At 47.1% G+C, this 11,327-nt stretch overlaps 1 protein-coding gene across 1 annotated transcript; it reads right to left on the bottom strand.

Annotated features, from left to right (window-relative positions):
• Positions 1 to 9,052: 9,052 nt before the first annotated feature.
• LOC104506533 (death domain-containing protein CRADD-like) lies at positions 9,053 to 9,560 on the bottom strand (the record flags this gene model as incomplete). The annotated part of the gene is made up of 1 exon (XM_010147508.1): positions 9,053 to 9,560. A coding segment is annotated over one exon (296 nt), but the record flags the coding sequence as incomplete, so codon positions are not given.
• Positions 9,561 to 11,327: the final 1,767 nt, after the last annotated feature.

Raw genomic sequence — 11,327 nt, 5'->3', positions numbered from 1 at the left:
AAAACACAAGCGTTTGCCAACACACTCAAGTACAGGAGAACACAATGGCACTATTTGAGAAATGCTGGCTTTTTAATGAAAAACACTGCTGCTTGCCAGGGGAAGTGGCATTCACCACCGCATGGACAGCTCCAACTCCACGGGCCACACTCATCGTTGCTGGAGTTCTGCGGGGCTCATCAGCTCGGCCGTGCCCAAGTCATGACCCAGGTACGGAGCAGTGCTCCTGTGAGCTCCGGGGCACCTGCACAGCGCATCCAGCCACCAGCTTCCATGTCGTTAAGATCAGCGAGGTGCAGGCTGCCTGCACAGCCCAGGTCTGGCCTGGCAGTCGGCTGCCCTCAAGTCCTGCTAGGGAGGCAACCGAATGACTCGGTGTGGCACCGCCATGGGGCGGACACGAAATTGGGGCGGGCAGGCTGATGGCACCATGCACATCTTTGCCCTCTGGAAGGGAGGTCTCTGTGCGGGTGGGATGGTGAGAGGGTGCGAGATGGACTGAAATGTGCCAGGGTGGTCCACCCTGAGGGTCCACACAGGCCCACACTGAGAACGTCCATGGTGGGCAAGTGTGGGTCAGGCCCACCTCAGGCGTAGAGCAAAGGGGAGAGAGCAGGAGCACGGGCCTCCGCGTTGGGCCCGGCAGGCAGCCATTCCTCTTCTCCATGCTCAGGGTGCTTTATTTACAACACTTCAGGGAAAAACCCCTGCATTTCTAAGACAAGACGCTCGAGAGAGGTTTAGAAGCAGCCGATGCTTGTGTTGACTTACTCTGGTTCCCAAGGAACCAGCTATTTCGGCTGCCAGTTTGTTGAAGCAAGGCTACGTATCAACCTGCAGCCCTGCACCAGAGCTGGGCAAGCCCCTTCCAGCCTCAGAGCAGCAGGCAGGTTTCTCCAGGCGATGGAGCCCGGCCTTCTTGTGATGCTCTCCAGCTCCACCAAAGCTGCACCCAGTGGCTCGGCTGGTTAAACGTGTCCCAAAACTGGGGCCCACAAGCGAGCAGGAGGCCTTGGATGGGGTGGCTAGGGCCCATCATCCCGCCTTGCATGGCGCATGTCCCATCGTTGGCCAGGTGCTCACGCCCCTGTGCGGGGAGGCGGTGGTGGCCACGTGCCCCTCGGGCAGTGCTGGGTGGGCAGCAGCCGTGGCCAGAAGTGTTTGCTGTCGGCCATGCCTGGCCAGGTGCCTGCTGGCGCTTCTTTCAGGTGACGACTTTGCTTCAGTCGCTCATGGCTTGTCACCTCGCCAGGATGCACGCCTCATGGGATTAGCTTTTGGAAATCGCAGCTGTGTGCCCTGTGAGCAATGTCCCTTCTAGGAAAGCATGTTAAACCTGGAGACAGCCCGTCAGCTGGATTTCAGGGTGAAATCTGATGTGTCGGTTTTGTCTGCCTGGGAAGAGAAGAAAAAAAAGAGAAAGAAAAATCCTACCTGCTGTGGCATCTGCTGGCGTCCAAGGACACGTCTCCCGGCACATGGCCTCGTGGCAGGGACAGGGAGCCAGCAGGCAGGGACCTGGGGCACTGCCGAGGACAGGGTGGTGCCGGGACCAAGCCTGCTAGGAGCTCCGGAACTCATTCCCTCCTCTCCCAGTCCCTTTATTTTGTGCTCTAGATGCTTACGCACACGTGTGTCTGAACCGTTTGCTATTCCCTGTCTTTACCAGGCGCCTGGAGGCAGACTCACCAGAGTCCCGAGCTTACATGGAAGCAGAGAAGCCAACAACCCGTGACACAGAGCCCGGTCTGCAGTTGAAACAGGAAAATCAGTGTCCTCAAATTCACAACAGGCTAGTCAGCCAGACTCAGGGCTTTGTTTCCAGCCTGGTTTTCTTCAGGTCTTTGTTATTACTCTTGCCTGCTTCTATGATGTGGCTCTTGCTTTAGATAACTAGTTTCAGGGGCGGTTGGTTCGTTTTTTTTTTAAGGAGTTCTGAGAGACCCAAATACTTGGTGCTGGGTAAGAAAACCTGTGTGTATCACAAGGAGGAAACCTTCCTGTTGCCTCTCGAAGGGCCACATTGGCGTGCTTTGCACCACGGCTGAGAAGCACGGCCGCGCACTTAGAGCCCCCTGCTCTGCAGAGGTTTCAGCGCTCCACCCTGCTCGCTGCACGACGGCCGCCGCTCAGGCAGCAAACCCCAAGTGTGCGTTAAGTAAACAATCTCGGGCTCGCTACGCCGCCTTCACGCTCGGCTCGGCAGAAGCCTGCATCGCTCTGCAAGTTGCAGCCTGAAGTGGTTTCTCAAACGCTGCAAAGGCAGGACCAGCAATGGAGAGGAAGAATGTGTAATTATTGAGGCTCATGTCACATGCAGACATCAGACCCGACAGCACAGCGAGTCCAACGCGAGGCAAGTAAAATTCCTTTAGAAGGCTTGATTTCCCAGGTCCCTGCGTGGTTTGTTTGTTAATCCCGAGATTTTTCTCAGAAGTCTTTATTATCCAGAACAGGGGTGTGTGCTGATCGCATACTGCTTCTTGGAAATTACTGGGAGGCAACTTACTGGGAGGTAATTCTAGATGGGAATCTGAACAAAAGGTGTTGCTTAAGCATTTTGAAGAATGATTGAGCACTTGCTATGCAGTTTGCTTAATAACCTGAAAAGACGGATCCTTATCAGGAGTCTCCACATGCTCTAGTTATTCAATTGCTTTCTTATTTAAATAAAGCTTAGCAAATATGTCCATAAAAATAAAATTACCTCATAAAAGGCAGTATCACTGAGGAGTGCCTGCTTAGATAATTTAAAGTTATATTTTCCTGCTAGTATGTCTTTACATCCTTTTTTTACAGGGCTGTTGGGTGCCCATTGGGCTTTCAAGGGCAATGACTGTGTCACATGTCCCCAGCGCCACTCCCGTTAAGGTGCCACGAAGGCAAATGTGGTTTTCAGCTCATCCCGACCAGCCTCAGCCAAGTGGGAACACTCCCAGACCCTTCCTGGAGTTCACTGGGGGAAGCTGGGAAGCATCACCCTCCTGGCGAAGAAAATATCACTGAAAAATCAAAACGAACATCAAAGGAGTCCAAGGGTAGTCTCCATGCATCTGCTTCCTAGGGGATGGCGTTCAGCATGCGTGCAAAGAACTAAACCAACCAACCCACTCTAGTTTGTGAGGGTAACTGAATGATTCCCTTCAGGATAATCCAAAATTAACAGTGCGAAGGTGGAAGATCAGAGTCAGTAACAATAAAACAGCTAACAATTGAAATCACAGCGCACAGGCTGATGTCCCAGGGACTAGAGGAGTTTGCCTATTCTGAAAGTCAGAAGGGCTAATACTGAGGCCCACGCCTGAGCTGCATGCCATGGGGCAGGCTGACTTACAGCTGCCCCATGGCCAAGTGCAATCATTCCCATCACAGGGCAAAATTCAGTTTACCAGCACAGAAATCAAAACAGGATGCAAGTGCTGGATCAGCTCTGAATTTAAGAAAAAAGATGCTGATAACCAGAAAATAACTGGCTCTGGAAATGTACCTCCAACTAGAAGCTCTTTTGATGGGATCTGCACTTGAGCAGCGCTCCCAGCAAAGGTGTTACTCTACCCTGCCCTGAGCCTGTGCATGGAGGTGACTCTGTCATGCATACACAGGACTTTGGGCAGTTAAATATTATGCCTAGACACACATTCCTCAGGAAGGGCTACGACAGCACTCACAGGAGAATAACAACCAGCCCACAAGTGAAAACAACCTCTGAGTGTGTGCTGCAAGGAGTTGTTAAGGAGGTCTCTGTGTGTCCTACCTCTGTGAATGAGCTGGCTGCCAGGGTAGAGGAGGTCTGGGTGACACCCCGGGAAGCTGACAGTCTCTCTGCACACACCACGTGAACATTAACACCACCTGTGGCAGTTCGCGTTGCCAACTTTACCTTCCCAGGGTCTAAATAGGTTTGTCCCTCTTCTGGGCAGAGGGCAGTTCAAGTACTCGGCTCATTCCATCCCCTGTGCCCTTTTCTGAGAGCAAGGGCTGGTGCTGCGTAGGTCAGAAAGGAAAGTCCTGGAGACAGAAGAAAGAAAAGGCGTAGTTCCTTTTGCACAGACTGCCATTAGGTTGTGTTACTTTTGGGTCAATGTGGGTTTGGATCCTTGATCTTGAGGTGGAAAACTCCATGAATCTATTAACAATCTCCTGAGCCATCAAATCCCACCTCTTAGGGGATTATTCACATTCCAGAACTCAAAATAATCTCGGTTTTGGAAACATACTGATATCCTCTGCTGAATGGCTCCACTCCTCTGTTCTTTTTCCCTTCTCGTGACGCTCACTTTGAAGTGAATAGTGCAAAGCAGCACTTGAGGCAGTGAAAAGAGGACCCCATAACCTAGAGTGCTTACTACACCCACAAAAACCCCTTTCCTTTTTATTGCCCCAAATCCATAAAGACTGCTTTTCAAAGGGAGGTAGTAAAAGTACCACGCTTCAGCAGGTTCCAATTAAAGAAGGCCTAATCCAAAGCGCATTGAAGTTAATAAGAGCTTTGTGTCTCTTTGCTGTTGGGGCTTGGACCAGACATCAGTGTCAGCAATGGTATCTGTAACACGTGCGGACATTCGAAAGCAGTCACTGCTGCAGGGGTGCCGGGCGTCTTCCGGCGCCATTATCAGCTCAGCTGATCATTCGGCTCTCCCCGGCAGCTTCAAAGGGAAATTGCCAATTCGTCTTTTTTCGCAGCTAAAACGCTAGGTTCGGGAGTGAATTCTGCTAAAACGCGTTCTTTTTTTTTAATCTGGAAAGATATCTTGAAAGATTATTTCCGTTTCCGGCAAATGTTCCTTTTTCTCAGGAAATCAGTTACAAAAGACACTGTATTCAGGCCAAAAAAAAGCCAAATCACTGGATTTACTTCTAGGTCTATTTATCAGGTGACAGAAAGGCACCTTGAAAGTCAAAATTATTCTCATTTAGTGAAATCTGGACAAAGCTTTTGAATATTAATTGTAAATACACAAAGCTTTTAGGAACTGCCTTTCCAGCCCTAATTTCACCGTGCCTTGACATTGGTCTATGGCTACAGAGAATATGGAAGCTTATAAACAGATTAGTTCCCAGAGACTGTTTTTATTTCCGGTAAGAAATAAAATTGGCAGCATGACCACATTTAGCATCAGCTGAGCGTGCCTTTCACGTTCTTTGAATATAATACGACTATGTTTATTTTTTTTCCAGCCTTTTGAAAAATGTTTTATTCCCTAGATCAATGACTCTCATAACATATGACTCAAAATGGAAATTTCCCTCGCATCATCTAGGAGAAGCGTCTCAAAGATGACTGCATTTTCATTTTACTCTACACTCCAGACACTGTTCAATGCAGCGAAAAGCCTCCTTGACATGGCTCTGCCCTGAGGAGATACGTCCTTTGTGATCTATTGCTATGCTAAGAGTCCACCCGCACTTGCAGTGTAGAAAACAGCTTTTATAAAGCCTGCTTACCACTTAGGAGGGTTAAATGGGATCTCAGAGTCTCCTTTACAGACCAAGGACCAGAAGTTAAGCCATTCTTTTCAGCGGAAGGGTTGCCACCTCTACGCTTTCCTCTCTCAGGCCTCCGCAACACTGACACAAGTCAGTAGATACCCATAATACCATTTTCACTAGACAGGCTTTTTCAACATCAATTAAGAAACCCAAACACATCAGAGAACCTTTGCTGCTGGCTAAACTTTGCCCTGAGCCCACGCACCAGCCCAAAGCCTGGAGTGGCCATGCCACTCACTGCAAGCGATGAGCTGTGGAAGAGGGATGAATCCTGGCTGGGGGGCTGCCCCGGCTGTCTGCCTGCCCCATGCACCAGTCCTGGGGGCACAGGAGCCCCTGTGCAAGCCCCCTGCCGTCACCCACTCTAGCGGCACAAGGGAGTTGAGGCGAAGGGAGAAATGGGGAAATGTGCTCACTGAGTTGCCTCACTCCTGAACAATACTCAAGTTGCAGGCTTGTCTGTGAGTGAGATTTAAATAAATAACATTTGCTCCCAAATTAGCAAGAGAAGAATAAACACTTTAAGACCTTTTGGCTGTCCTAAGAGAGAATGAGAGGCCTTGCTATACATGTGAAGAATTAAATTGTCTTAATTGCATCCTTGTGCAAAATAAAGCATTACATACAGAAGAAAAATATTTTTAAGTGGATGGAAAAATCCACTGTGTTAAAGGAATACTACTGTCAAGTTAAATGTGTCCCTGCTTTTGTGTGGTGCAAAAACAAGCTTTAATATAACTGAAGAGTCTAATAGGAACATTTCCATGAATTTAAAAATAACAGCATGGAAACAGTCTCATAAAATAAGTAAACCTCTCCCTTCAATATTTGCAACTCAAGTATTAGAGTATTAATTTAGGGGCTGGGAATGTGGAAGTAACTATAAATCATGAATTAAGTGCTTTGTTCTACAATACGGGAGGCCAGGTTTTAAATTCCTTGTCTAGCCAGGGATCCTGTCATTTCGGTACCGCTGCCGGCATGCAGAATGTAGCCCACCTAAAGCCCAGTACAAAGACTATGGAGAAATTACCTGGTAAGACAGTCACCCATCAAGTTTCCAGTGGCCCACAGTAGATACGCAGGAGACCTGGCTTGCAAGGAAGGCTTCTTTGGGATGAGACTTCATACCTACTCCAGCCTGTTTGCTTAATCACCGCAAATGCTTTAAGTGTATTAGTTATGGATAACCTGACTTTGGTCGCAGGTTCACACAGATTCACAGAGTGGAAGGGGTTGGAAGGGACCTCTAGAGATCACCTAGTCCAATCCCCCTGCCTAGAGCAGGGTCACCTAGAGTAGATCACACAGGAACAAGTCCAGGCGGCTTTTGAAAGTTTCCAGGGAAGGAGACTCCACCACCTCTCTGGGCAGCCTGTTCCAGTGCTCTGTCACCCTTACAGTGAAGAAGGATTTCCTCAGGTTCAGGCTGAACCTTCTGTTTTCCAGTTTATGGCCACTGTCCTTAAATGAAGAACATGAAGTACAAAGTTCACCCAAAGAAGAAGGCACCAGGGCCCCATGCGTGTGTCCATTACGCTGCTCTATTGGCCAGACTGGGTGCCTTCCCAGAGCACTGCCTTCAGGCTGGGATAACTGGGGATGACTCCCTTGGAGACCAGTCTGATCCATGTAAGCTCAGAACAAGGTACTTACGTTTATGTGACCAAACATACATGTCCAAACTGCTGCCAGGGACACTGCTTTGCCCTCTTCCCTAACATGGAGACCATGCTCCTGCTCATCTCACTGGCAGAATCGCTTCAGTGTCCTCATCACACTCCCTGAGCTGGGCCATGCTCATCTGAATTTGCCAAATGCCTATTCACCTGCTCTAAGATGGCTTTCAACCAAAAAGGAATATGCTGGCATTAAAGCTTCATGATACAGAAAAATAAATAAACCCCAAGGCCTGAACCAATTTACATTGTTTAGCTGGGACTTGTTGATAGACTTAAACCCTGTAAGTATCCATAGTAGGCTATGATTAGTTAAGATCTGAGTGAGGTATAACAGGCTCATGATTTACTCAAGGTCAGAACTGTATACAGAAGATGAAAACCAAAATACCACCAGATTTCTTCGGGACCTGTACGAGCTGATCCCGCCAAGATACGTTTTCTGTTTCCATGCTTCTGAAAAACAAGGCAGACAGGGTGTCCTTAAAATCTCTTTGGTTTTCCTAATCTCCCAGATGTCTTCCAAAATCTGGGTATAGCCAGAATTAAAAAAAAAACCAACACACCAACAAAAAAGGCAGTAAAGTTCATTCATGCCCCAATAAAGACTTCTGACAAGGCTGTTAAGCTGTTAAATTATACGGGGCAGGATGGGAAGTTACTTGGCCAAGATTCTGTTGATGAAAAAGTCTACCAGAACGTGCTCATAAATAGACCTGGGAACCCTGCATCCAAACTTTGGTCCTCATTTACTGTACAGCAAACTGCCCAGGGAGAATGAAAATGTATTCTGCCTCTTATCATCAGGGCTCAGAGAGCAGCTGGTCACTTCCATTGCCTCTGGACGCGTACCCTGTTGACTGATCCCCACTTCGCTGTCCGCAAAAACCTCAGTGCTTTCTTCCAGCAGTAAGAATAACTCCTTGACAGGAGGGAAGGAGGAGAAAAGCCCAAGATTTACCGTTCTTCTGGATAAAATCTAATGATCACTGGTGTACAGTTACAGCTGGCAAAGAACTAGGAGTGTCGAAGGTGCCCCTGTTAGGTGCAGAAAAGCTGGTAGAAAGCAAACGAGGCTGGCAGGTGGCATGAGCTGGAAGGAGAGCAGTGGGCATGAACTGGAAGAGCAGTTCATTCTTGCCCAGGAAGGACCTGCAAGCTTCAGTACCCCGTTGGGCATGCGGTGGTCAGAAAACGGTGCCTGTGACACTCGACCTAAGAGGAAAACTTCTGCGAAACAAGACTGCGTGGATCCAGAGCATCAAGACTCAGCGGGCACCAGGTTGTCTCCCAGTTTATCAGCAGAGACAGACATGGACAACTTAGATGTTGTCTCTTTTTTAAGTTCCCTTCTTGCTCTGTTTGTCGTCTCCTGCCTATCCTGCCGTCAGTTTTCTACTGTGTGACTTGCTGAGAACTCCCCACCCGTGCTAAGCTAAGCGACAGCACACGGGCACGGTGCCTGTCTCCCAGCAGAAACACATTAAATAATGATAGGAGAAACCCTCACAGGCACACTAGGTTCCTGTTACTTACACTCAGGGCCAGTTTCAAAGGCAGACTAAGGTGGCAGCTATCTATCCCAGCAAGAAACTGTATGTGCTAAAACTTTTATGAATGTGAAATTAGCCACCTGCAATAACTGTTGTAAAATTGTTAAATTAGTAACAGTGATTATTCTCATTTCTTGCTGGGATATTGGGGAACTAGCATGGAACAGCAGTAAAAAAGGCTCCTACATAGTCCAGAAAATTGGTTAAACCAAGTGTTGTTCCCGCAATGAAACCAGAAACCTTGCTGAACTCACTGCAGGGCCTCCTGCTTGCAAGGACTTTTAAGTGTCACCCTATATCCCCACTGGAATAGTACAAAAGCGTATCCATTTTTTTAATGCCTGCTAAAAATTAATCTGGCATGAAAAGAATTACAAGTCACAAGATGCCACAGAAAACTGGAATGTTTAAGCTTAGTAAAACCCCAGTTCCCAACCCCATTTTTTCCAGTTTGAGGCGTCCAATCTTCCACATACATTTCAATGAATGCTCTTTAATTAATTTAATGAAGTACTTGAAAGCTCCCAAGCAATAGTAAGGCTTTACTCAAGCATGTACTGTATCACAGAAGGATCCACTTCTTCTGCCATCAGCCCGGCTTGCAGGCTTCGGATCGTTGCTTTTTTCCCCAAACGCCGTCTCCACAGGACCAAGGCAGCCACGATCTGTGACTGCAGGTTGTGAGGGTGATTGACTTTACATCGATAGATGTCAGTATGGGACAAACCCAAGCACAGAACTATATGCTCCCATTCGGGTCCCAGTCTCCTCGCAAGCCTGTTCAGCTGCTGATCTGTCGGTGAAGCCTTCAAAATACAGGGTGCGATTTCAGTTGTGTCTGTAAAAAAGGAAAAAGGAAATGCATGCACACATCACCAGGCTACACTGCAAATATTCATGGAAGACCTTCACAAAGGAGGGAATAAGCAAACCTGAGATGAAAGAATTAATTAAAGAAACAGAATACATACTCGCCTAGAAAAATTAATTACATAATCAACCAGAACATTAATTAGAGGAAAACTAATGCTCAGTGGACCATACTAGGGAGCCTTGTGGTTTTATAATCCAGATATCAGAATTCTATTCCAAAGCCAAGACTTCCAAAAGCAATTACAGGTTTTGGGATAATGAACAAGAAAGGTTTTCAAGGAACATGCTTCCAGCAGCCATCACCCTCTAAAAATCATTCTGCTTGCACCAGTATGATATAGTGACAAATGACAAATATGGGACCAATAATACCTTATTACTCCTATTCCGTGACTGTTTACACACTTCAGAAATAACCCTGATTCCTCAGTTACTAGGTGTTACTCTATTTGCTGAGGGCTGATCACAGGAAATTCTTCTGTCTCCTACGATGCTACTTACCCTTTGTTCCCCATCATATATCATACAATCACAAAACGGTTTGGGTTGGAAGGGACCTTAAAGACCATCCAGTTCCAACCCCCCTGCCATGGGCAGGGACACCTTCCACTAGACCAGGTTGCTCAACGCCTCATCCAGCCTGGCCTTGGACACTTCCAGGGATGGGGCATCCACAGCTTCTCTGAGCACCCTGTTCCAGTGCCTCACCACCCTCTCTGGGAAGAACTTCTTCCTGATATCTAATCTAAATTTATATGCCAAACTGGTCTTGAGGAGAACAGCCTGGGGAACTTTTCTTCTATTTGAATGAACCCATAAGCATGGTTCAGGTGAACCCAAATGAACAGGGATCAACACCATTGCCCAACACAAATTATGCTTCCTTATCCCTCATCCCAGTTGCAGCAACACTCCTGAAAACAGGCATGTATGTGCTACAGCCCCATTCATCTGGCCTTGAAGATGTTTTCAGGAGAGTACAAGGAAGTCCTATCCTCTCTCAGAGATTCTGCCCTATGTCCCTTAGCACTGCCCATGTACCCACCATGTCCAGAACACACTCCTCATCTGAGAAGATGTTTAGGACCAAGCTGCTAAGTGAGTCAAGGAGGACAGGATCGATACAACTACCAAAACAGCTTTCACAGGAAGCATTAAGGTAGCTGTAATTACCAGCGGTAAAAATCTCTCAGGGGCTGAACTGATTATTTTCTACAATCACAAGTGATCTCTTTGTGTATTCCCTATGGTAAACTGATCATTTAAAAAAAACCAAAAAAGCATTAACACAAACAGTGTTAATAGCAGAGTGAGAACACAGTGCTATTTAGAAAATTGCTGTATAGGATCCATCTCACCTAACTACAGATCACCCCTCCTGAACTAATTATACTAGGATTAATTACCGCTAAGGAGAGAAAGAGGCTCTTCTAGAACGCAGTCCATCTCACTAAGAAGATGTCTAAAATAATCAGATTAATTACTCCTTAAACGTGCACATTTCTCTCCACTGACTGTAAAAGGAGCGCTGGGTATAAGCTCAGATGTTGACATCGATGCTGTAAACACCCAGTGCTGGTGAAACGATTCTCTGCCTGTAAATTCAAACCACATACCAGTCGCTATAAAAAGGTGTCTTTAGAAAAGCAGCAGAAGACAACTATAAAGTATATTTGGTCTTCAATACCCTTGGCAATCACAAGCCGAAATGAGGGGTCAATGCAGCCTGCAA

Source organism: Eurypyga helias, unplaced genomic scaffold (genome assembly GCF_000690775.1).
Source record: "Eurypyga helias isolate BGI_N326 unplaced genomic scaffold, ASM69077v1 scaffold2832, whole genome shotgun sequence".
Taxonomy (NCBI): domain Eukaryota; kingdom Metazoa; phylum Chordata; class Aves; order Eurypygiformes; family Eurypygidae; genus Eurypyga; species Eurypyga helias.
This window is presented reverse-complemented; position numbering and strand designations above follow the sequence as displayed.